Below are 26,156 nucleotides of genomic sequence, written 5' to 3' on the forward strand. Positions count from 1 at the left end.
GCTTCTGCCGCTCAGGGGGTGACATGTTCTCAAGTTGTGAATTAGGGCTGGGCCCGCAGGAGCCTTTTAGCCACCATGCCCTCTTTCCTGTTGTCCCTTGTCTGCTGCCCTAAGCAAGTCCGTTAAAGAATCTCGGTAGATGCTCTGAAGGGATACTATAGCGACCTCAAATTTTGGTTACCATACAGATTAGGAACTTCTTTGCTCTTGGTTTTTTCTCTTATTTTTTTTTTTAGTTCTGTTTTCTTTTCATACCTTTACAAAAGTTGTTCATTTTTAAAATTTAAAAATTTCCTTTCTTTCAGATTCAGAATATTAAACAGACGAACAGTGCTCTTAAAGAAAAACTTGACGGTGGAATAGAACCGTATCGGCTTCCAGAGGTAGGACTATATTGACCATCACCTTAGAAGTCATACCCAAGTTTCGTGTGTTTAAGAATTTAATATTGGGGCGCCTGGGGGGCTCAGTCAGTTGAGCTTCGGACTTGGGCTCAGGTCCTGGTCTCCCGGTTCATGGGTTCAAGCCCCGCATCCAGTTTTCTGCTGACAGCTCAGCCTGCTTCGGATTCTCTGTCTCCCTCCTTCCCGTCCTCCCTCTCCCTCCCCCCCCCCTCTCTCTCTCTCTCTCTCTCAAAAATAAATAAGCATTAAAAAAAAAAAAGAATTTAATATCTCTATAATGTATCTCCAGTATACATCCCATAGAAAGAAAGTTACAGACACAATCTTTATAAACCCAATTGACGTTGAAATTCTGGTATTCTGAGAAATTGTAAGAAAAAAATAAGATTCATTAAGTCTGACGAGGATGCCCTCGCCTGTAACTGCGTTATGCTCATACGGCTCCTCTGGGTGTGCAGGTCGCTCAGAAGTGTAACGCACGCTGGACCACGGAAGAGCAGCTTCTCGCAGTACAAGGTACGGGGGTCCTCTAGTAAGGGGCTTGGGGCCGCAGGTGCCTTTAGGAAGAGTCATGCCCCACCCCACTCCCGTGGCACCGCTTGTGTTGAAACACGCTCTTAGGAGTGTGTCGGGTTCTGAATGGTCAGAAAGTGTAAAATCCTGAAAGCAGCAGACTGAACGTTAGGAGTTTTATGGGTGGAGCTCTTCTAGTCCTAGGGACCCGGAAAAGAATGCACAAAGTCCACCAGGTGCCGGCTGGGTGACATCAGTCGTCTTGGGACACACGACTGGAGGAGCAGGTTTCTGGATGACAGGGTCGTACTGGCCTTCTTGGGTCAGTCATCTACGAAACAGATCTAGGCCGCTGCTTTTGCCACTGTATAATACATTAAGATCGTGCCCGCAGCCAAAAGCTCCCTGTGTTTTCCTATCTGGATCTAAAGACGGGGGGGTAAGTCTCACTTGTGTGGGGTTTCAAAAGTTGTCTTTATCCTGTATTGAAAAACAGTGCTCTCTTACATCCTTAGCCATCAGGAAATACGGCCGAGATTTTCAGGCAATCTCAGACGTGATTGGGAACAAATCAGTGGTACAAGTGAAAAACTTTTTTGTAAACTATCGACGCCGCTTCAACATAGATGAAGTTTTACAAGAATGGGAGGCAGAACATGGGAAAGAAGAGACCAATGGGCCCAGTAGCCAGAAACCTATCAAGTCCCCAGATAATTCTATCAAGATGCCTGAAGAGGAAGACGAGGTAAATCTGAAACAGTAGGACCTCTGCCAGGTTCATGCTCCATATTCAGTTTCTTCTTTGATGGCCTTTCTCAGCTGGAGAAATATTTTTAGCTCTCAGCTCTGTCAGTGACCTGACTTTTACCTATAAAAACCTTAATATGTGTGTTGACACCAGTTAGTTTTGGTCACTAGGTATATTGCTCACATTTTAATTCCTGTACAGATTCCTAGTTCCATCCTGGTTTTCTCCAGCCACAAAATACTGCACATTACCAAAGTTTCCTTAGGTCCTGTAAGAACTCAGCCATAAAACGGTAAGTTGGAAGTGCCGTGAGCAGTGTCGGTGAAGCTCGGTTATCGAAAATGTGTTGTCATCTCAGTGGGAGGTTAATGACCCCACTGGTGAATCGGCTTGGCTAGCCAGCCAGGAGCTCCTGCGTCTGTCTCTGCTGTCCCAAGTCGTCCAGGCTTTGATGCTGTCGGGGCTAACAGGTTGAAGTATTGATGGAGACAGTTCTGCGTCCTGTGTTTGGCCGGAGCTTCCGGGCTGGTGGCCGACATTCTGGCGATCTCCAGGTTAGCTATACCGATTTCATCGCCTACTCAGCAGAGATTAGGCACGAGGTTACCGAGGCTGCACAGACGCATCTGCTACCTCCCTGCTTCCTGTGACGGGGTCACCTGCCACTTCCCCGTCCAGCCTGGCCTGCCCTGCCACGTATTTACCCCCACTCCCACAGAGAGGAGGAGGGGGCCGGGCAGAGGGAAGAGTTAATTGCCAATCACTTTGGTGTGAGTTTGTTCACAGACACGGAATTTTAAGGATTAGTTGAGCTTTCCGGGAAAATCTTCTCATCAGAGGCTCCCCCAAACCAGGCGGGAGTGATTTGAAATGACCCATTTAGTACTGTCTGTTCTCCCTCCCCCTTTGCTCCAAGGGTCTGGCTGTAGAAGCAGCCCAGAGACCCCCTCTTGAGCCGAGCACAGAGTGCCTCACGAGGGAGACCCCCCGCCCAACGTGACGCACCCAGCGGGTTGGGCTCTTTAGAGCTTTGTGCCAGAAGATCTATCAAAAACTGTTGATAACATTTATAGCAAAATTCGTATTATTAACAATGTGAGTGGTTCCCCTGAGCCTGAGACCCCGGAACATAACGGCTTACAAGCAGAAGTTTTTCTCTCTCAGCAGTGATGTTTGTCCCGGTGCTCGTTGCCCCTGTAGCAACAGATTAACCTCTCTGGAGTCCTGGACTCAATTTAGGAAGCATTGAGAAGATGAGAATTACGAAGGAAGGAACGTTAGAATTTGCCGGAATGAAAGCTTTCTTCCATGTATGTTCTCCAGCGTTAGTGCCAGGAAGCAGAAATCATAGGAAACTCTCCAGATTTTATCAAAGCAGGTGTTGGCAGGGGCAAGCCTAAAAATACGGTCATAAATTTGGGACCAAGGGTCACCACCAACGGGACAGGCTCTCAGTTCTTGTGCATATACTTTCCTGACTTTTCTTATGTCTGCTTATGTCTGCTTCATTCACTCACAGTTACTTTTTTTTCTGACAAAGTCCAGAAGTCCATTCTTCACGGTCCACTTACCATGTTGATCGCACGTCAAAATAGCCCGGTAATTCTCTGCCCGGTCTGTGGTAGCATTGGCCCAGTCGTGACTGGCCTCCCACCACAGGCATGCCTTTGTTTTGCCTTGGTGGTCCATCTTCCGTGCATCTGTTTCCCCAGCCTTCTCCGCAGAACTGGCGGCATCGCCTGACTTGTCCTTAGCGGACAGCGTGTATCTTGTCTGTGAACATTCTCACCCTCTTCAGCCATTTCCACCCCCTCCCCCCACAGTTCATTTCCTCTTTTTTGGTCCCTTTTATGCCCCCTATAGTACCCACTTTCCCGCTCCACCGCCCTGCTTTTCTGTTCTCCATATGTTAGTTTGCAAAAGGAAATGAATCTGTAGGGACCAGCTACTGTTCTGTGTCCACCAGGGGCCCCGGGGGAACTTGTAAGAGCCCTGGTTAATTGTCCGGTCAGTGCCCAGAAATTGGCCTCCTCATTCTTGTGTATCCTGTGGAATCCAGCAGCTAAGAGAGGTGTCTGCTGGCGTCCTGCCCGCCCCTTCTGCCCTCAGATTTTATGTGTTATGCGGCACAAAGAGGGAGGAGGCCTTGAGAACTGCCCGAAGTTCTAGTAACGTAACTGTTAGCTGTAGGCTGTTTCCTTTGGGGCTGAGAAAGGGCAGGCGGCCCAAGGGTTTTGAGCTTTTGAGATTCCGAGTTCTCTGAGGTGGACAAGGATGCCGTTCCCGGCGAGGGGTGGATGTGTGTCCGGGTGAGGGGATGCGGACCATGACCGGCTTGGAGGTAGAGTCTCACTCACAGTTACAGAATGAACACAAAGCCCCTGACCCGGCCAACTGTTCTCATCAGTTACGATGTCAATTGAAGGAACAGCTGTTTTCAGATTGGGGTTTATAGCCCAGTGGTTCCCCCAGCAGCAGGACATCAAGGGGCACCTGGGTGGCTCAGCCAGTTAAGCGTCTGACGCCTGCCTGGTTTGGGCGCAGGTCCTGAGCTCACGGTTTATGAGTTTTAAGCCCCATGTTGGGCTCTGTGCTGATGGTGCAGAGCCTGCCTGCAGTTCTTTATCACTCTCTGCCCCTCTCCCCCGCTCGCTCACTCTCTCTCTCTCTCAAAATAAATAAACCTAAAAAAATTTTTCAACGTTTTTGAAAAAAGGACATCATGAGGGTAGCAGTGAGCACTGAGTAAGATACTTGGGACACTTGGGAGTGCAGTTAAGAAATCCCTTTGAGGCTTTTATAGAGGACCCTGCCGCCTTCACTCTCCCGTATGTTCACTCTCCCGTGTGTCCCCGCGTCCCAGCAGGGGCCAGGGGCTGCTGGTTGAATGGGGCCCGTGCCACGGCACCCCCTCCAGCCAGGGCGGTCGGCCCCAAGTGCTACTGTCGGCCCAGGGATTTTACGTAATCCTGTGGAGTGGGGGTCGTTACTGTGCGCATTCTGGGGACAAGGAAGCTGAAACTGAAAAAGCAATCCCTCCGCCAAGGATACGCGTCTCGAAAGCGGCAGAGCCAGGATTTGAGCCCGAGACTCCTGGCTGTAGAGGCCTCCCTCGTGCCGCCTGCCGCCTCCTCCTCGGACCCCGTGCTGAGAGCCCGCAGGGCCCTGGGTTTGCGGGACAGCCGGGCCGGCCCACACCTTCCTGCCCTCTCGGGTCCGCCAGAGGTAGCGGCTTGAGTTGTTTACCTGCGCTCTGATGCTTCCGTCCTTCTTCCTTCTCTCCTCAGGCTGCTTCTGTGCTAGACGTCAGATATGCATCTGCTTCCTGAGAAACTCCGCCAGCTTTGAGCACTTGGTATGGACGCCTGTGTTATCCAGGATATCAGGTATCACACGCCATCACCTAGCCATCTGCGTCACATCTCTGTGGACAAGCAGCTATTACCAAAAAAGGCGTACACTTCCAGTCCTGTGCTGCATCTGCCTTAATCCTGTGCTCGTTCCTCCACGCTGGCGCCACTCCCCAGAGAGTCCCGCCGCATCTCACGCTCTGCCCCGGCGCTGGCGGAGTCTCGTGGCCCGCACGCCTCCCGTGACCCCGGGGACCCCTCCCCAGTCGGAGTTCCTGAGCCCCACCCGTGGCAGCTCTGCCCAGTCAGCAGCTTCAAACAGGTAGTCGACGTGGAAGGCACGACTCTGCTCCTGCATGGCCTGCGGTTCCACCTCGTGCATCATGTAATTTTCAGAGTGACTGTGACCCGTCGGCCTTTTAGAAAGATTCCCTTGTTCTTTTCTGAGGCGTCCGCCTAAGCGATATCATGCTTCTTTGGAAATGGCAGGATGCTGGCAGACTGCGTTATAACCTTCGTCGTGCCAAACATCCCGAGACAGCTCCCGTCTCCCCAGACATCGGGTGTAATTATGGTTTGTAAATTTAGCTGGCTCAAATCTCGCCCTTCTCCCTTCCCAGCTGGTAGAAAGCTCATTCACAGCAACTGTCCTTGGACATCAGCTTAGAGGGAATGTGGACTCAACACTTTCTGCCTTCAGCTTTCAGCACTGGAATCCCGGGACAGGTGCCGCTCTGTCTTTCCCGGCCCCCCCACCCCCCCCACCCCGCCATCCGGCTCCAAGAGACGCGGTCCACACCACTGCACCTGGTGCTCGTGCATTTGGAATTGGTGCCTTCTCCTTTTGGCAAACCACGTTATCGGCCCGTTTTCTGTTTTAGTGTCTTACTACTTCTTTAAAGTTTATTGCTTGCCAAAGAGAACATCACTGAGATTAGGAGACAGGGGAGAAATTGCTGCAGATTCTGACAGAGTGCAGATTTTAAATGTCAGGTTAGCTCCATAAAGGGGATTAGAATGGCGGGTGATGGCTTTCTAAAGCCACACGCTGTGTGTTCCCCATCCTGCTGGTACGCCGTGTCACCCCGTACAGCCTTTTGTCCTTCATGTGCTGATGTGATCGTCTAAACTCCATCCTCCCTCTTTTACTATCATAGTACAGGACAGAGGAGTGACCCGTTGGTTGGCTCTAGTAAGACCAAGACGGAAAGGAGCAGTGTGCAAAAGTGGTCTGTAATGCCTTTTGGTTGGACTGGGAACAAGTAAATATTTCTCATAAATGTTCTGAGATTTCCAGAATCACTGAATCTCGTACTGGACTGTGGACCTGCTGCAGGGCTGAGGGACAGACCTCACACTGCCCTCTCGCATCCCCTGTGTCCCGCCCGCGGTCCGTGCAGCCCGCACTAAATATGTTGAAGGAGCTTTTCTGTCGCCGTAGTTTTGCGTCATTGAAACACTTTTCCTGCTTTCAATACCAAAAAGAAAAAAAAATGCAGATGCTTTAAGGCACAAACAGAATTCGTAAGAATTTAAAATATGCAATTAAAATTTGATGTGTTTTGACTCCCAAGCACCTTGCTTTTTCCCTTTTTTTTTTTTAAGGTCAGCTGACTGTCTCTTTAGGAAGAGGGTCAGCTAGAAACCTAGACTTTGGAATTGTACATTTTTAGAAATCCGGAGAAAGGTCATTCTCAAGGGGAGTGAAGTGGGACTCTCCTGACTTCGTCATCTTGTCCCTTCCCGGGGTGTCCGTGGGTCAGGTAAGAGCGTGTGAACGGCATGAGAGGAGGCTGGCGCGGGCAACGCAGTGACACTTAGGAACGACGTGGGGTGTGAGCCTGCTCTGGCTTTGGGAGATGGCAGGGCGAACATGGAGAGGAGGCGGCCTGCAGTTTGCACATTGCTTCGAGGGGACGCTGGGCGAGAAGCGAGGCCGAGGGTTCTCTGTGCTGCTTCTCGGGGCCTCCTTCCTCCTAACAGGGCAGCGGCAGGGGTCTCATTCTGCCCGTAGGTCGGAGGCCTGTCCCTCTCTGCACGCCCGGGCCGTTTGCCTGGAGAGCTGGTCCCTTCTGGCAGTGCTCGCTGGCTCGACGGCGCTTCCTCGGAAGCGTGGCGGGCCCCCGTGTGTCTTGCCCCGTGCCCTTACGTGCCGCCAGGCACCGAGCGGTCCCCCGTCCCGAAGGGTCGCTGCTCCGGCTTGGCGGACCACAGCGGCCTGGTTCTGGTCCCTCCACGGAGCAGAGGCGTAGCATTCTCATTCGCCTGAGGTTGGAAAGATTAGAAAGGTGGTTGTCTTTGCCTGGCCCCCTTGTAGTTTCATGCCTAAGGTAGCGTTGTGCTTCAGACCGTTCCATTACACTGTCTTTGCGACGATGTTGTAAATGCAAGAAATTACTTCGCTTTAAAAGCCGAGTGATTGATCTTATTTATGTGAAGCCCCCTTTTTAACATATCAAGACTTCGGTGCATAGCAGGTCGTGTTTGGATGTGTAAGGGTCCACAGTGACAGCTGCTTCGGATGCAATGTTCACTTAAGCTTTGTCTTCTTAAAAACGATCAATGTGAATGTCATAATTATATATATATTTTTGTGGGAAATTTCTCCTAAGTATAAGTTATTGTGCAAAATATAGTACCATTGAAGCAAATGATAGTTTAACTTTTAGTTTAGAAATCCTAAAAGATATAAATTGTATTGCATATGCATTAAAAGTTTGTTTTATTTAATTTTATGTAGGTGTGTAAGGCGTTAGGAAAAAATTGTTTTCACTTATCCATTTAAACACCTTGTTACTTGAATATTGTGCTGACTGGTCCGAAACAGTGATCGGTCCTGTAACGTAGCTCTGTTGCCCAGCAAGTACAGGCCTCCGTCGTGCTGACCACATACCCACTGTGTGGCCTCAGCACATCTGTGCCCACCAGGACACCACTTCCTCAGAAGGGTCTTTGGTAGTTTGTAACCTGTGAGACCCTTCGATAGTCACACGCCTCTCTGATGAAAACGCGCAACTGAAAACGTTGCTGCGTTTTATGGGCTACTTACGGAGTCATCTCCCGTGTGTGAAAGTTCCCTCAGACATCACACGCCACTCTGAGTGTGCTCATCGTCACTTTAAATTTCAACTACGCCCTCTTTTTGTCTTTCTAAATATCGGATGTGCTGTCGGTATACTTGCGTACCAAAACTAAGCCACACGGTGCATTACACTAACTGGATCCCTGCTTCGCGGAGCGAAGGAAAGACGGAGCCCACTCCCGACGAGAGCCTCGCTTCCTCTCTCGTCCAGCCTGTGTCCGAGCCCAGTGACCCAGGAGTCCAGCTTTCAGTACCCAGTGAGATTTTGCTTCGAGTGGACTCAAGGTAGTTAGCTGATCTGAACCTAGTGATCTCGTGCAATGCTCAGAAACAACTCCTCTCTCTGCCACTCCCCGGATCCCCCAGCTCTGCCCTCACGAGAGTAAAGCACAATTGCAGCAACGTTACAATTCAGAAGGAAGGTCAGTGTAGTCTATGCATGTTGTGTGATGATGAGCGTTTACGGTCACCTCCGAAAACTAAAGTTTATACCGGAGTGGATAGTATTCCATCGTGTAGACCTGTCAACTTTGCTAAGTGCTTTTTAGATTGCTTAAAAATTTTTCAAGATTTTAAAAGATGTATAAGGTTAAGTTTGCAAATATAATGGAAATGCTGTATATCTTTTGAAGTGATAAAATCCACGTTGGAATTTTAAAGAAAATACGTTGTAATAATGCTGTTGTAAGTAATATTTTAATGTCTCTTTCTGCCTGTTTTCTATATCAGCACATTCATTGTGGTGAATGTTCATAGCATTATAATTGCTTAGCCATTGAATGATAACATTTGTTAGTGGAAATTGAAAAATTTATTTGTGAAATTCTGCAGAATTCATTTTTCTATTTCTAATATTTGCTGAGGTTAAATAAAAATTTTCAAGCCATTGATGTAATAAAATATGAAAGAAAACCATTTTCTGCACCCTCCACTTTGCACCCAAGCAGAGCCCCGCCCTCAGACGTGGTGGGGTTTTGCACTGGGCCTTGGGGCCTCTGAGTGTCTAAATCCCCCAGAATGGCACCCTGTGGGCACAGCCGGGGATGCCTCTTGTTCTTAGCCTGTAGCTGTCCCTGAGCTGCGTTTCTTTTCTAACGTAGGATGATCTTATGCTTGGGACCAAATTGAGGTGCGTGAGTTCATAAAGCTGGCGGCGGTTGGGGGCACCTGGGTGGCTCGGTGGGTTAAGCGGCCGACTTCGGCTCAGGTCATGATCTTGCAGTTGGTGGGTTCGAGCCCTGCGTGGGGGCTCTGTGCTGACGGCTCTGAGCCTGGGGCCCGCTTCGGATTCTGTGTCTCCCTCTCTCTCTGCCCCTCCCCCACTCCCGCTGTGTCTGTCTCTCTCTCAAAATTAAATAAACATTTTTAAAAAAGAAAAAAAGTTGGCAGCGGTTGAGGGTTTAAATTTAAAGGTTCAGGGAGAGGACGTTTCTTTCCCCATCGGTGGTTTTTCTGTTTTCAGTGTGACCAGGCTCGACACCTGGATGCATGCCTCTGCTCGGCCCCTGGACTGTGGCCGTGATGAGGTGAGCCCTCCGCCTTGGCGCCTCTGGCCCGCGGAGCGTGGACGCAGCTCTGCCCTCGGCCCCTCGGAGTGGTAGGAAGAACACTGGCCGCCTCTGCACTCTCGTTTCTTAGAACGTAGGACTTGGTTAGAGAACCGCTGTACGAGCCCCACTTCCAAATCCAGTGTGGCCTCGTCGCATTTAGGGTTGCCTGACCCGCGGATGGGGCCCTCCACGGTGTGACTCGGCCGGGGTGGAAGGGGCTCCCGGGACACTCGTGCGAGTTCCTCGCCTGGCCGCCCTCGGGCCTGTGTGGGACACACGCCGTCTCAGTGGCTGAGACCCGAGGGTGGCACCCGGGAGGGGCGGACAGAGGCTCAGAAGCCTCGGTGTGTGATTTGCGGAGGTGACTCCTACCCCGCACCCCGGGCTGTCCTGCCAGGAGGTGGAGGAAGGGAGACCGGGGGAGTGCAGGCGCAGGGGGAGCGGAGGGCAGGGCCGGGCTGAGGAAGGGAGGGAGGTGGCCCACCGCCCGCACGGCTGGGCGTCTGCTGGGACGGCTGCCTGCCCGGCTGCTTGCGCTCGGCCTCCATCGCCTGGGAGGAGTGGTGAGCACCGAGGGCAGGAGGCGGAGGGAGTTAGCGCCGTGCGAGACCTTTCCAGAGGCCGGCCCGGACCACCGTGCGCGTGCAGGCGTCCGGAAGCAGGGAGACAGGTCATGGGTCCCCGCGTGAAGGGGGCTTGACGTGGGCCCAGCTCGTCTCTCAGGCCACGTCCCGCATGGCCCCGCTTCGGCAGGTGTACCTGACGGCACCCGAGTGGGAGGCGGTGGGCGGGCAGCCCCTGGTAGCAGGGGTGGGGGTGCCCGTGTCCTCCAGAGCTCCGCCTGCGGGCCCCGGTGGCGACCGGCTGGAAACGCTCCCGTCCCTTCTCGCCCCCGCTCCTGTTCCCTGGGATCACGTCCAGAGTCACAGAGCCCACGGACCCTCGTGCCAGGCTTTCTCGTGCATTCCAGGCCAGGGCGGCACACGAAGGCGGGAAAAACTGCCCAATGCCCGCAACTGTGGCGCGGGCTCGAGCCCTTCTGTCGAAGGGAGAGACCTGGAGAGCACGGGCCGATCTACTCGGCCAGTGGCAGCACCCCTCGAACCCCGGCTTCCCGTGGCCGCCTCCGCGCCGGCTCTATCCGGAGAACGCACGGACCGGCGGCCGGCCTGCTGCTCGCAGGGGCTCGCGGTTCTGTTCCCCAAACCCCCGCGCTCTGTGCCTCCGGGTTCCGTGGACCACGGCCGCGTGCCGACTCCTGGGGGCACGGGGCGTGTGGAACATTCCTACCGGCCGACTCTCTTTCCTTCTCAGTGGAGCTCCGTCCACACTGGCTCCTCCCCGAAGGCGCTCAGCACGGGGCATCGTCGGGCCGGCGGAGCTCGCGGTGTCCCGGCGGACCCCGGGCCTGGGCGGGATGACGGGTCCCCCGGGGCAGCCTCCCGGGCACACGTTGCCCAGAGCAGGGCCAAGGTTGCAGCCAGACCCCGAAGCCACGTCCGGCCACCCCCCTCCTTCAGCCTGTGCTCCCTGCACCGTGTTCCCCGCCTGGGCCCCCGTTGGCACCTGTGGCCTGACCGCGCTCGCCCTGGCTCCGCTCCTGGGTCCTCCTGGGTCCGTCGGCATCAGGGACATCCCTCCCTGCTCCCTCGCCCGGGTTCTCCTCCGAGGCGTCCGCACCGCTGCGTTTCTGGTCACCGCACCGGAAGCCCCGAATTCCGAATTCCCCCTCGGCGTCCCCTTCCTGCCGCCAGTGGCCAGTGACCGCCCGAGCCCTTTCCAGCCACTCATCTTGACCCGGCGCCCCCTTCCGCTCCCGTCACACTCCCCGTGCCCCAAGCGCGGCAGGGCTCCTGCTCAGGACGGGCCATTTGCCTTCTAGAGAAACACGATGCACTCACGTGCCACGTGCCACTCCTGCGTCAGGGACGTTCCCGCGTGCTTTGCTCTGCCGCAGGGCCGCCCCCTTCCTCCTGGCACCGGCCCGCACCACGTTCACCTCTCTGGACCGCGACGAAATGACTGGGAGTTGTTATTCTGTGCTTTGAAACAGGTAAACGGCGCTTCCGTTCCCTCCCCGGGCAGCCGCAGTTACCCGTTCCCGGCACGTCCTTCCCGGGAGATTTCCTCTCCACGCACGCGTGCAAAGAGCCTTCTTCTGTGCAAGTAACACGCCCCGCACCCTGTCGCGCACCTTGCTGTTCTGACTCGACACCACTACCTTGGTCTTTCTCCACCAGCACGGACGCGTCCAGTTGGTTTGCACCTCCGTTGGCTTCACGGTCCCCCGCTTATGACCGCTGATTTGTTTCCACTGCCCTCAGTCACTGGTCACCGACCGGCATAACCCCGTGATGTAGCCATTGTAGCCGTGGCATGGATATCTAGGATGGGAATTTCTGGGTCAAAAGACCTGTTTATTCTCACACTTGACCCTGACTGTCTTGTGGAGACATAGCACCGTCCTGCACTTCTGTCCCCCTTCCTGACACTGTGGCAACCAAGCGCTCGATCTGAGGTGTTTGCTGAGCTCTTCAGGGCGCTCAGGTTGTCAGAGAGTCCGGCCCGGGGCTGGGCAGGCGCTCGCGTTGGGCCCGAGGAGAAGCTTGGCTGCAGGGTCCGCTGATTCCCCCGCACAGACTCGGTTTTGTTATCTCGTGTGTGGTGGCTCATGGCACTTAATCGATTGAAAATAAATTTAGCAGCAATTAAGTCGCATATTGTGGATAATCATGTGTGGCAAGTTGTGGGTCTTAGTAATGATTGCTTAATACATTGAAGGTTGCCTTGCCCCCCAAAGTATGCGTTACTTGATTAATGCTCGTAGCAGCCTTCGGGGCGGGACTTGCTGGGTCACTCGGCTGGCTAGGAGGCGGTGGGCGGCCCTTGACACGGAATCCCTCACGGGGCCTCCACGGCTGCTGGAAAGTGGGCTGGGCTGGGGCCGACTGGGGTGTGCCTCTTCAGTTGGGTCAAAGCCTCGCCCGCCCTCCCGAGCCTCTGTGCAGCCCCCAAGGCCGCCCTGCATTAGAGGCCCAAGGGCCACTGCTGGGATGTCCTGTGAGCGAGGCCTGCGACCCCGGGGGAGCCACCGGGAGACCTCGAGAGTGACCCAGGGAGGCCAGAGGACTGTCCAGACGAGCCCAGCCCGTCCCACAGGATCGTGAGCTAGTGGAAGGACTTCCGTCCGAAGCCCCCGAACGTGGGAGTGGTTTGTTGCCAGCAGCAGACGCTGGGACGTGGGGAGAGCATGGGGCCGGGGGCGTGGGGGGAGGTTCAGGCTGCCGAACGGCCGGGCACCGGGCTCTTGGTACCTGGGCGCTGCCTGGAGCCGTGGCGGCGGCTCTCGGAGGCAGGGTCACAGGCCCTTCCGGCAGGAAGCCGCAGGCTGCTGGATCCTGCCTTCCTGGGTGTCCCCGTCTCTAGCTCCGCAGCTGGCAGTGGGGAGTCCCCGGTGCTGGCGGCCCCTGGCGCTGTTCTTCCGGGACCCCGGAGCCAGGCGGTGGCATGACTCCAGCCCAGAACGGACTGAGCCTATTTGCCGGGGGAAGGCGGCCGCTGGGGCTTGCTTGGCCGTTGCTCTCAACAGCCTTCTAGACTCAAGTCTGGGCCCTGCTGGTTGGCCGCCTTTCTCATTAAGGAGATTCGGACTTGAAATGCTTTCCCTCCCCTCCTCCTCCCTCGCTCCTTCTGCTCCCCTTCTCCTCGCTGACCTGCTCCAGCCTGTGTTCGGCTGGAGCATCTTCCAGCTCGTGAAGCCAGATCATTCCAGGGTAGAAATGGGGGGGCTTGGATCCTGTCCCCGAATCACCATGACCTTAGGCAAGCTTTAGTCCCTAGCATTTTCTTCCTCTCCGTGAGGACAGGGGGACATTCCCTATTTCTTTGGGTGACCTGGTGGGGAGGTGGCCACCCAGCTGCCTCTCCTGCTAACCTGGGATGGGGTGCAGGGCAGGATGAGGCCGGGGAGCGTCCCCAGTCTTTCTGGGAGTAGCCAGTAGGACTGAGGTCCCTACAGGCCTGTTCAAGCCAAGTGCCAAGGGCCAGCTTGCTCCGCACGGCCCTGAGGCACCTCCGGGCCCAGCAGCAGGATGGACAGCGGAGCTCGGGCCGCCTTAGAGGCAGCCAGCCTGGATGGATCCCGAGCCACAGTCCCTGCTCTGCTGATGAGCTCGGGGGAGCCATTCAGCCGCTGGGAACCGCAGGAACAGGGCCTGGGGTGCGTCTGCTTGTCAGCTCGTCCTTCCTGGCGCCCGCAGCGCAGCCCTGGGAGAGAGACTGAGGAAGACCAGAGAGGAGCCCTCTCTGCCCTCAAGGAGCATCCTGTCGCAGAGACACGGAAGTGGGGGCAGCCACACGACCAGGACAACCACTGGCTTCCCGCGATGAGACGAGGTGGCTAGGCTGGGACTGGCCAGAAGGGAACCATGGGGCTCGTCCCGGCTCAGCCCAGAGCCTGCTTGCCTGTGTGGCATCCAGGAAGGCCTCGTCAGCAGCTTTGGCTTGACTTCAGGAGACGGAGCCTGTCCTGCCAGGAGCGTGAGCCATCCGTGAGCCGGGTTCGAGTTGCTGAATGGGTCCAAGGCTTTCAGCAGTGGGGAGACAGCCCTGGACGTGAGGCACGAAGGCAAAGGCAGGCAGGTCCCCAGCCGGTGCAGCATGACCTAGGCTGGAATGTGGACCTGCCCTTTCTTTTTTTCTTTTTTTTTTATTATTATTTGTAACGTTTATTAATTTTTGAGAGACAGAAAGGGAGGGGCAGAGAGAGGGGGAGACACAGAATCTGAAGCAGGCTCCAGGCTCCAAGCTGTCAGCACAGAGCCCAACGTGGGGCTCAAACTCATGAACCACAAGATCATGACCTGAGCTGAAGTCTGACGCTTAACCGACTGAGCCATGCAGGTGGCCCTGGACCTGCCCTCTCTTATGTCTCCACCTCAGAGCCAGGCTTGTGGTCCCTGAATGCTATTTCCCAGTGAAAGGAACCAGGGATCTTTGGAGAAGTGGCTGGTTTCAGATCTGGGAGGAAGAGTACAAGTTTTGTGCCATGGCTCAAAGCAGCACCCAGAAAATAATGGGGTTGTATCTAAAGCAACTTGAAGATGGGACGCCTGGGTGGCTCAGTCAGCTGAGCGTCCGACTTCAGCTCAGGTCATGATCTCACAGTCTGTGAGTTCGAGCCCCGCATCAGGCTCTGTGCTGACAGCTCAGAGCCTGGGGCCTGCTTCGGATTCTGTGTCTCCCTCTCTCTTTGCTCCAACCCCCGCTTGCGATCTGTCTCTCTCTCTCTCAAAAATAAAAACGTTAAAAAAATTTTTCATAAAGTATCTGGGAGCCAACATAAAAGGCCTCTCGCTGGCTTCACATGGACCAGTTTGCCATCAAAAGCATAACGACTGATTAAAACGCAGCAAATAGAAGAATCCAAAAGTTCATAACGATAACACAACACCCCGTGATCACATCTGGACACTAGAGGGTATCACGTGTATTCAACTTTCCCATCCAAACTATTTCGGGACACTCGAAATCACTGGGGACAAAAATTCCTTGCAGAAGAATCCCAGCTAATCCACACAGAAGGACATGAAAATTACTAATTTGCAGCCTATTATGAAATCAGGGACGTAATCACAGATCATCAATGGCTGCTAAAACCATCAAGCAGACGGCTTGGCAGAGAATTGGTGACAGATCGGGCTGAACCGGAGGCTACCAATAACCTCCACGTGAAAAGCCCGCAGCTCGGAGAGGGCTGTGGGAAGCAGAGCCGGAAGCAGCAGGAATCTGTCTCCACCTAGACAGCAACTGCACCAGCCCAACCTGCCTGATGTCATTATTTTGGAAATCTGGAGCCTACCGCCTTGCAACTTCCAGGGCAAGTCTTTGGCAATAAATTATGACGATAGGCCATCAGTTTCAGCTCACAGCATCGTAGCCGATGTCCAGCTCCGTGGCAGGCTGCCGTGTGCCGGTTCCTGGAGCTGCCTGTGGGAGCAAGAGCCCCGCCCTCCAAACACCCAGATCTGTGTTCTGACGGCGCAGGCGCAGAGGCAGGCGGGCATTATTGCCACAGGCCCCTCCCCCTCAACTGAAGCAGCCTCCAGGGGACTGACAGGGCCCGTATCTTTCTTACCACCTCCCCTCCCCCCGTGTACCTCGATTCCCTTTTGGGATCTAGGCATTGGAGACTACGACATTCAAAGGCAAGTGCATATAGAGGACATTAGAAAGTCACTGCACCTGCCCAGGGAAAGGTGCAGGCTCAGGAAATGTCCACGGAAGCCTTGAGTTTGCACCTCAGGCCGATCCTTGGCATGGGGTCGCCTACAATAGAATAAGAGAAAAACAACAGCAAGGGCAGACCTTGGCGGGGGGGGGGGGGGGGGGGGGGGGGAAGGGGCAGGGGAATCTAATCACCACAGTTATCACGTGATTAGATTCAATGTCCCGTTTCCAATAACAAAAACACAAAGCTACAAAGAAATGGTCCGTTCAAAGGGAGAAATAAGCCGACAGAAACTGTCCCCGAGGACGGCAGACCTACCAGACAAAGAGTTTAAAACAACGTCTTAGGGCACCTGGGTGGCTGAGTTGGTTAACTGTCCGACTCTTGATCTCAGCTCACATCTTGATCTCTGGGTCCTGAGTTCAAGCCCCATGTTGGACTCCACACTGGGCACGGAAGCCCACTTTAAAAAAATGAAACAACTGTCTTAAAGATGCTCAGGGTGGGGTGGGGGTGGGGGTGGGCACCTGGCTGGCTCAGTGGGTGGAGTGTTTGACTCTGGATCTTTGGGTTCTGGGTTCAAGCCCCACATTGCATGCAGAGATAACTTAAAATCTCTAGGGGCACCTGGGTGGCTCGTCAGTTAAGTGTCCACCTTCAGCTTAGGTCATGATCTCACAATTTGTGGGTTCGAGCCCTGCATCGGGCTCTACAGTTGACAGCTTGGAGCCTGTTTGGGATTCTCTCTCTCTCAAAATATATAAACTAAAAATAAATATTTAAAATAAAAATAAAAGATGCTGAAGGAACTAAAGGAAGATGAGGAAAACGTCAAGAAAATAATGTATTAAATGGAAATCACAATAAAGAGATAGAAAACATACAAAGAAACAAAAACAAAAAACCTCCAAAGCTGAAAGTACAATACTGGAAACAAATAATTCACTGGAGGGATGGACAGCAGATTGGGCAGGCAGAAGAATCAGCGAATTTAAAGATCAGATCATTGAAATGACTGAATCCGAGATCAGGAAGAAAAAAGATCGACATAAAGTGAACAGAACCTGAGGGGCCATTCAATAAACTAACGTACAGACTGTGGGAGTCTCAGAAGGAAGAGAGGGTGGCGAGAGATTCTTTGAAGAATAAGGACCAAAAATTTCCCAAGTTTTATGAGAGATACAAATATAAACAATCAGTAAAATAGTGATATAATATATAGTAAAATAAGAAGGGAATATATTCCACCACAAAAAAATCAAATAAACACAAAAGAAGAGACTAATGCAAGAAATGAAGGACAAAAGCCTATAAGGAATATAGAAAACAAGTAACAAGATGATGGAAGTAAGTCCTTCCTTATCAGTATTTAAATGGAAATGGATTAAACTCTCCAGTCAAAAGACAGAGATTGGCAGAATGGGTTTTAGAAAAATGACTCACTCTATGCTGTCTAGAAGAGCCTTAGCTGAGATCTAAAGATACAAACAGGTTGAAAGTGAAAAGATAAAAAAAAGATGGTCTGTGAAAATAGTAACCAGAACAGAGCAGGGTGGTTCCACCAACATCAAACAAAAGAGATGTTGTTTTTATTATCTATCTATCTATAAAAGATTTTATTTTTTAAAAGTCTAGACCTTTTTTTTTTTTTTTTTTTTTTTTTTTTTTTTGAGAAAGAGAGAGAGAAGGCACAAGTGAGCAAGGGGCAGAGAGAGGAGGAGAGAGAAAAGGAGAGAATCCCACTCAGGCTCCGTGCCGTCCCATAGTGGGGCTCGAGCTCATGAACCATGAGATGATGACCTGAGCTGAAGTCAGATGCTTAACCAATTAAGCCATCTAGGTGCCCCAAAAGACTTTATTTTTAAGTCATGTCCACACCCAACATGGGGCCTGAACTCATGACCCTGAGATCAAGAGTTGCATGTTTCACCAACAGATCCAGCCAGGTGCCCCCAAACAGCACACTTTTAAACATTCAGTGGATCAAAGAAGATCACAAGGGAAATTAGAGCATACTCAGAGATAGATGAAAACACAATATAGCAAAACTAGGCTAAGGGGAAAGTTTATAACTATAAATGCTTACTTAAAAAGCCAACAGATAAACATAGGGGAAGGGATGGAAAAATAAGATAAAAACAGAGAGGGAGGCAAATCATAGGAGACTCTTAAATAGAGAGACAAGCTGAGGGTTGCTGGAGGGGAGGTGGGGGGTTAAATGGGTGATGCGCATTAAGGAGGGCACTTGCTGGAATGAGCACTGGGTGTCATATGTAAGACAGGAATCACTGAAGCCAAGACTGCACTGTATGTTAACTAACATGAATTTAAATTAGAAAAAACAAAACAAAAAAACTCCTAACTTTATGACTTAAGGAACTGGCTAGAAAGAAAACAAACTAAACTCAAAGCCAGCAGAAAGAAGGAAATAATAAAGACTAGAGCAGAGGTAAATTAAAAAGGTGTTAATTAAAAAGAGGTAAAAAACAAGATAGAAAAATAAGAGAGAAAATCAATGAAGCCAAAAGTTGGGCCTTTGAAAAGATCAAAAAAATGGACAAACTTTTTGCTGGATTAAGGAGAAGACTCAACTTCCTAAAATCAGAAACAAAAGTATGGGCATTACTGCTGATTCTACAAAAATAAGGATTATTAGAGAGTAGTATGAAGAACTACATGCCAATAAATGGGATAACCTAAATAAAAATGGACAAATTTCTATAAACACAAAACCTACCAAGACTAAATCATGAAAAAATAGAAAATCCAAATAGAGCTATACAGAGTAAGGACAGTAATGAGAAAAATCTAACAAAGAAAAGCCCTGGGCCTAATGGCTTCACCAGTGACTTCTACATTTAAAGACTTAACACCAATACTTCCCAAACCTTTCCCAAAAAATTGAGGGAACACTCCCTAACTCATTTTATGAGACCAGCATTGCCCTAATACCAAAGCTAGAGAAAGACACGACAGGAAAAGCTACCTGAAGACCAATATCTCTTATGAACACTGATGCAAAAATCCTCAACAAAATATTAGCAAACTGAACTCAGCAGCATATTAAAAGGATTATACACCATGACCAGTGGGGATTTATGCCCGGAATGCAAGGATGGTTCAACATTGGAAAATTGATCGTGTAATTCATCACATTAACAGAATGAAAGGACAAAAACATACGATCATCTTAATGCCGAAAAAACATTTGACAAAATTCAACACCTTTTCATGGTAAAAAAAACGCTGAACAAACTAGTAATAGAAGGAATCTAAATCAATATAATAAGTGCCATATGTGAAAATCCCACAGGGAACATCATATTCAGTGGCGAAAGGTTGAAAGTGTTTCCTGTAAGAGCAGGAAGAAGGCAAATATGCAAGCTTTCACCACTTCCATTCAACACAAAACTGGAAGACCTAGCCAGAGCAATAAGGCAAGAAAAGGAAATAACAGTAATCCAAATTGGAAAAGAAGAAGTAAAATCATCGTTGTTCATGGATGATACGATCTTACATGTAGAGAGTCCTAAAGATTCCACAAAGATACCATTAGCACTAATAAATCAGTGAAGTAGCAGGATACAAAGTCAACACACAGAAATCAGTTGCATTTTTCTACACAAACAATGAACAGTCTGAAATGAAATTAAGAAAACAATTTGCAGTGGCATCAAAAAGAATAAAATACTGAAGAACAAACTTAATCAGGGGCGCCTGAGTGGCTCAGTCGGTCAAGTGTCTGACTTCAGCTCAGGTCATGATCTCATGGTTTGCGGGTTTGAGCCCCACGTTGGGCTCTGTGCAGACAGCTCAGAGCCTGGAGCCTGCTTCGGATTCTGTGTCTCCCTCTCTCTGCCCCTTCACTGGCTTCCTCTCCCTCTCCCTCTCCCTCTCTCTCTCTCTCTCTCTGTCTCTCTCAAAAATAAATAAACATTAAAAAAATTAAAAAAAAAAAAGAATAAACGTAACCAAAGAGAGAACAGACTTGTACACTAAAAGCTACAAAACATGACTGCAAGAAACTAAGGAAGACAGATAAATGCAAAGATATCCCATGTTCATGGGTTGGAAGGCATAATGTTGTTAAGATGTCAATACTCAGCCAGACGCAGCAGGGGCTGTGTGTGGGAGCAGACGGGCTCTTTTGTCCACAAGGAGAAGATGCGGGTAGAAAGCAGTCCTGCCTCATGGACCTGCTTAGCTGTCTGAGGGCTGTCCCAGCTCTGCTGCCCTTGAAACTCCACCTCCTAGAGGTCGGTCCCTGGACACCAGAACTCTAGGACTTAATATATTTAATTGTTTTTTTTGCTTCACTAAGCCAGGTTTCTTAACAGTGGCGCTACTGGCATTTAAAAAATTTGACAAATGTATATATTGTGAAACAATCACAACCGTACAGATAACACATCCCTCACTTCACGAGATCTACTCACTGAACAAATTTCAATTGTACAACACAGCATTCTTAACTATAGTCACCACGCTGTATGTGAGACCCCCCAGAACATATTAACCTTATAACGGAGACTCTGTGCCCTTTGACCAACGTCTGCCCCCTCTCCTCCCCCATTAGACTCAACGCATCACCCTAGACCTGCCCGTGGGCCCTGCTGTCTGGCCCTTGTTCCCTTGCATTGCCTCGTCCTGCGCTCGTGGATTCAGGTGCGCTACAGTAGCTGCTTCTGGACTTCTGCTGCTCCAGACTCTGTCCCCTTCCCTTCAGCCTGGGGGCTGCACTGTAGCTGCTGAAGCACAGGACACAGCAGGATCTTCTCAGCCACGACTGTGCAACCTGCAGCCACGACAGGTGTCAGTGGCCACCATGCGCTCCAGCCAATGCATCTGAAGATGCGTCATGAGGCTGAGCGGATCCGTTTGTCTTGACGCTGTGGCTGAGTTGCCAAGCAAGTTTTGCCCCTGGCTCTATTTTCCTGAGAAGCTGGCCGTCCACATCCTCTGACTCGCTCCTCCAGCGAGCCTGCCACAGGCCCGAGTTAAGGGTGTGCATCTGTCAGGACTCACCTTTGCTGGGGACGGAAGCAAACGGGGCCAGTGAAAGCATAAAGGGGACTCGTTAAAAGGGTATTGGGCCTCTCAAAATAAAATAGAATCATCATACAACCCAGCAATTCCACTGCTGTGTGTGTATGTACACAAAAGAAACGAAGACAGGATCTTGAAGAGATACTTGTACACCCGTGTTTATAGCAGCCCCATTATCCACAGCAGCCAAAGGTGGAAACAACCCAAATGTCCATCAACAGATGAACGTATAAACAAAATGTGGTCTATCCGTCCAGTGAAGATTATTCAGCCTCAAGAGGAAGGGAATCTGGGGCGCCCGGCTGGCTCCATTGGAAAAGCATGTGACTCTTGATCTTGGGGCCATGAGTTCAAGCCCCGTGTTGGGTGTAGCGATTCCTTAAATAAAGAAAACTTAAAAACAAAGGGTGTGGGGGGGCAGGAATCTGACATAAACTGCTGAGGACTGTCCTAGTCCATTCAGGCTGCTATAACAAAATACCACAGCTGAGTAGCTTATAAACAACAGGAATTTATTTCTCATGGTTCTGGAGGCTGGAAGTCCAAGATCAAGGCATCAGCAGATTTGGTGTCTGGGGAAGCTCTGCTTCGGATTGCTACATGGCTGTCTTTTCGCCGTGTCCCCACATGGTGGGAGAGGCAAGGGAGCCCTCTGGGGTGTCTTTTATGAGTGCTGATTTCATTTACAAGGGCTGCGCCTTCATAAACTGATCACCTCCCAAAGGCCCCACCTCCGATACCATCACACTGGGTGCTGAGTTTCAAACTAAGAATTTGGGGAGATATCAACGCTCAGTCTGTAGCAAAGACATCATGCTAAGCGAAATAATGTAGTCACAGAAAGACAAATACTATATGATTCCACTTACATGAGGTCCCTAGAGTAGTCATATTCACAGAGACAGAAAGGATGGCAGCTGTCTGGTGCTGGGGGTGGGGGGAGGGATGAGGGAATGGGGAGTTCCTGTTTCACGGATACAATATTTCAGTTTTGCAAGATGAAATGAGTTCTGGAGATTGTTGGTGGTGATGTGGTGCAAATAATGGGAATGTACCTCTGAGCTGGACACTTAAAAATCACTCAGATGGTAGATTTTATGTTATGTGCATTTTAACAAACCCATCGGGGATTGATGACGTCCAGTAAGTCGTGGTGGAGCGAAGTGGACGGGCCATCCCATCTGCTTCTAACAATGATACAACTTGAGCAAAATCCTGAGAAACAAACACATGCCAACTATTTAGAAGATCTGCCAACACCCCAAAGCAGAGAGAAACTGGAGGTATAGTCTTCCCAAGAAATTGCAGCCAAAGAGGTAAGAATTGAGATTTTACATTTCTCTTTCCCTGAGGACATCGCCCAGTGCCGATTGCCGGAGTAGAGGAAGAGAGCAGTGGACCACCACGTGCCTGTCACCTTGAAGTAGCCGAGAACAGAGTTCGGAGCTAGAAGAAAACCTCCGGGGCCCTCTGGAAGTGACAACCACAGGCGGATGACCCCAAGTCTGAGCATAGACTGTGCTCACGTCCCTGGCACGACCACGAGTCTATGCACGTGCTACTGACACCAGGACCATCAGCGGAAGAAACAGAGAGGAATCTCGAAAGGCAGCTAGATGAGATTTGGGAGTTTACTGCTTTCTAACTGTGTGCATTCCCCAAATAGGTGTAGCTGAAGCTTTACTGCCCCAAGGAACCAGTGGACGTAACCTGATGCTGGCAGAGAAGTTGTGAATTTAGGAGGGAATCCTCAGAAGCAAGGGAGCCGTAGGGGTAACGAGCTCCTAAGTACATACTTTGCTGAGATCCTTGCCTTCAGCGAGACTACTCAGGCACAGGGGAGTCCCCCAGGGCGCAGGGTAGCAAAGTCTGGAGCTAACAGCTCAAGACAATGAGCAGAGATATTGGATGCTTATAGTTTGAATATAGGCACATTAACTGCCCTCTTGAACAATAACAGTAACACGATCGTGATAAGAACACAATAGAATCCAGAGTCACTACAATGTGTTATCCCAAATGTCCAATTTTCAGGGTGTCTGGGTGGCTCAGTCAGTTGACTGTCTGACACTTGATTTCAGCTCAGGTCATGATCTCAAGTTCATGAGATCAAGCCCCGAGTAGGGCTCTGCACTGACAGTGCGAAGCCTGCTTGGGATTCTCTCTCTCTTTCTCTCTTTCTGCCCCTCCCCCGCTCACAGGTGCTCATCACTCTCTCTCTAAAGAATAAACATTTAAAAACAAAAAAAAAAGGTGATGCCCGACTCAATCGGTTGGGCGTCCAGCTTTTGATTTTGGCTCAGGTCATGATCTCAAGGTTTATGGAGTTGAGCCCCGTGTTGGGCTCTGTGCTGGCAGCACAGAGCCTGTTTGGGATTCCTTCTCCCCCTGTCACTGCCCCTCACCCACTCATGTGCGCGCGCTCTCTCTCTCTCTCTCAAAATAGATTAAAAACTTAAAAAAAAAAAAAGAAATTAGTTTTATTTTTATTTTTTTTCAATATATGAAGTTTATTGTCAAATTGGTTTCCATACAACACCCAGTGCTCATCCCAAAAGGTGCCCTCCTCAATACCCATCACCCACCCTCTCCTCCCTCCCACCCCCCATCAACCCTCAGTTTGTTCTCAGTTTTTAAGAGTCTCTTATGCTTTGGCTCTCTCCCACTCTAACCTCTTTTTTTTTTTCCTTCCCCTCCCCCATGGGTTTCTGTTAAGTTTCTCAGGATCCACATAAGAGTGAAACCATATGGTATCTGTCTTTCTCTGTATGGCTTATTTCACTTAGCATCACACTCTCCAGTTCCATCCATGTGGCTCCAAAGGGCCATATTTCATTCTTTCTCATTGCCATGTAGTACTCCATTGTGTACATAAACCACAATTTTTTTATCCATTCATCAGTTGATGGCTCTTTCCATATTTTAGGCTCTTTCCATAATTTGGCTATTGTTGAGAGTGCTGCTATAAACATTGGGGTACAAGTACCCCTATGCATCAGTACTCCTGTATCCCTTGGGTAAATTCCTAGCAGTGCCATTGCTGGGTCATAGGGTAGGTCTATTTTTAATTTTTTGAAGAACCTCCACACTGTTTTCCAGAGTAGCTGCACCAATTTGCATTCCCACCAACAGTGCAAGAGGGTTCCCGTTTCTCCACATCCTCTCCAGCATCTATAGTCTCCTGATTTGTTCATTTAGGCCACTCTGACTGGCGTGAGGTGATATCTGAGTGTGGTTTTGATTTGTATTTCCCTGATGAGGAGCGACGTTGAGCATCTTTTCATGTGCCTGTTGGCCATCTGGATGTCTTCTTTAGAGAAGTGTCTATTCATGTTTTCTGCCCATTTCTTCACTGGGTTATTTGAAATTAGTTTTAAAAAATGTCCAATCTTCAACCGAAAATTAATAGACATGCGAAGAATCGGAAAGATATGATTCATGATCAGGAAAAAGACAGTCAATAGAATTGACCCCAAGTGGGGTCAGATGTTGGATTTAGCAAGGAAAAAGTTCACAACATCTATAAATATAAATATAAATATAAATATAAATATAAATATAAATATGTATCAATCACTAAGGGATAATTGTTTTAATGAGTGAACAAACTCAGAAGAGTTTTATTTTTTTTTTTTTTAATTTTTTTTTTTCAACATTTATTTATTTTTGGGACAGAGAGAGACAGAGCATGAACGGGGGAGGGGCAGAGAGAGAGGGAGACACAGATCGGAAACAGGCTCCAGGTTCTGAGCCATCAGCCCAGAGCCTGACGCGGGGCTCGAACTCCCGGACCGCGGACCGCGAGATCGTGACCTGGCTGAAGTCGGACGCTTAACCGACTGCGCCACCCAGGCGCCCCCAGAAGAGTTTTAAAAACTATTAAAAATGGAATTTCTAGCAGCACCTGGGTGGCTCCATCAGTTAAGCATCCAACTCTTGGTTTCGGCTCAGGTCATGATCTCACAGTTTGTGAGATCAAGCCTCGTGTCGGGCTCTGTGCTGAAAGTGTGGAGCCTGCTTGGGATTCTCTCACTCCTGCTCTCTCAGTCCCTCCCCTACTCTCTCTCTCACACACACACATCACACACTTCCTCTCTCTCTCTCTCTCCCCAAATAAATAAATAAACTTAATAAAAAAGGAATTTCTAGAGCTGAACACTATGAAAACTGAAATGAAAATTTCACGGTTTTTTTTCCCCAATGGTCTGACTGGCAGATTAGAGATAGCAGAAGAATTGGTGAACTTCTAGACAAATAAAAATTAATCCAAAAAGTGGAGAATAAAAAATTAGAAGATAAATGAACAGAGTCTCAGATGTCTGTGGGACAATGAAGCAGCCAACATGTATCCAACCGTCTCAGAGAGAGAGGACAGGGAGAAAGGGACAGGGAACATATTTGAAGACAAAACAAAAATTACCCCAAATTTTGTGGGAACCGGCAAACAAGACCTCTAGCCACCAAAACCTTCAAAATGAAGGCAAAGGAAGGGAATTTTCTATAAACAAACATTGAGGGAATTTATTCCAAGCAAGTCTTCACTATAAGAAATGCTGAAGGGAGGGGCACCTGGGTGGCTCAGTCGGTTGAGCTTCCGACTTCGGCTCGGCTCATGATCTCGAGGTTCATGAGTTCGAGCCCCGCATCAGGCTCTGTGCTGACAGCTCGGAGCCTGGAGCCTGCTTCGGATTCTGTGTCTCCCACTCTCTCTCTCTGCCCCTTCCCAGCCGGCACTCTGTTTCTGTCTCTCTCAAAAGTAAATAAATGTTGAAAACAAAGAAACACTAAAGGAAGGTGTGCAGGGGAAAAGGGAATAACCCCAGATGGCATCTCAGAGTAACAGGTAGGGACGGAGGCCAATGGCAGTGGTAAACTTCGAGTAAGAGACTAGATGGATTGTTCCAGTTCCCACCAGAAGACAGAAGCCACTCGAATAAGTTGAACAGGGAAGTTTTTACAAAGAACTAGCAGTTGATAAGAGCTGGTTAACTCCCAAAACAGACAAAAGAGAACTTGAAGGATTGAAGTTTCGCTACTAAGGGAATAGCAAACACAGAAAACAGCTGCCACGTCTAGTGTTCAGGAAAAAGAAGAAGCCTCCCACGAGGCTGAGATTCAGAGGTCCGGGGGACACACAGCTCGGCAGGAACACCACAGGAGGAGCTGGCTGAAGCCGGTTCACCACAAATGATCCACTGGTTGGCCACGAAACTCACCAGAGAGAGAGCACCAGT

The 26,156-nt window shown here is 50.2% G+C and overlaps 2 protein-coding genes across 3 annotated transcripts in view; both read left to right on the forward strand.

Annotated features, from left to right (window-relative positions):
- The window catches only part of RCOR1 (REST corepressor 1), a 130,789-nt gene extending 121,806 nt beyond the window's left edge, over positions 1 to 8,983 (forward strand). For both annotated transcript variants that reach the window (XM_045448311.1, XM_045448312.1), the window contains 4 exons: positions 306 to 383; positions 863 to 920; positions 1,433 to 1,662; positions 4,953 to 8,983. In XM_045448311.1, the coding sequence (XP_045304267.1) occupies positions 306 to 383; positions 863 to 920; positions 1,433 to 1,662; positions 4,953 to 4,994 (408 nt within the window). In that variant the 3' untranslated portion in view covers positions 4,995 to 8,983. The remainder of the gene's footprint in view (positions 1 to 305; positions 384 to 862; positions 921 to 1,432; positions 1,663 to 4,952) is intronic.
- Positions 8,984 to 9,404: 421 nt separating this feature from the next.
- Positions 9,405 to 12,365, forward strand: LOC123582093 (translation initiation factor IF-2-like). The gene is made up of 2 exons (XM_045448313.1): positions 9,405 to 10,547; positions 10,599 to 12,365. The coding sequence occupies exons 1-2, from the start codon at positions 10,383 to 10,385 to the stop codon at positions 11,409 to 11,411; spliced, it is 978 nt and encodes a 325-aa protein (XP_045304269.1). The 5' UTR covers positions 9,405 to 10,382; the 3' UTR covers positions 11,412 to 12,365.
- The last annotated feature ends 13,791 nt before the right edge of the window (positions 12,366 to 26,156 follow it).

This window comes from Leopardus geoffroyi, chromosome B3 (genome assembly GCF_018350155.1).
Source record: "Leopardus geoffroyi isolate Oge1 chromosome B3, O.geoffroyi_Oge1_pat1.0, whole genome shotgun sequence".
In the NCBI taxonomy this organism is placed as follows: Eukaryota; Metazoa; Chordata; class Mammalia; order Carnivora; family Felidae; genus Leopardus; species Leopardus geoffroyi.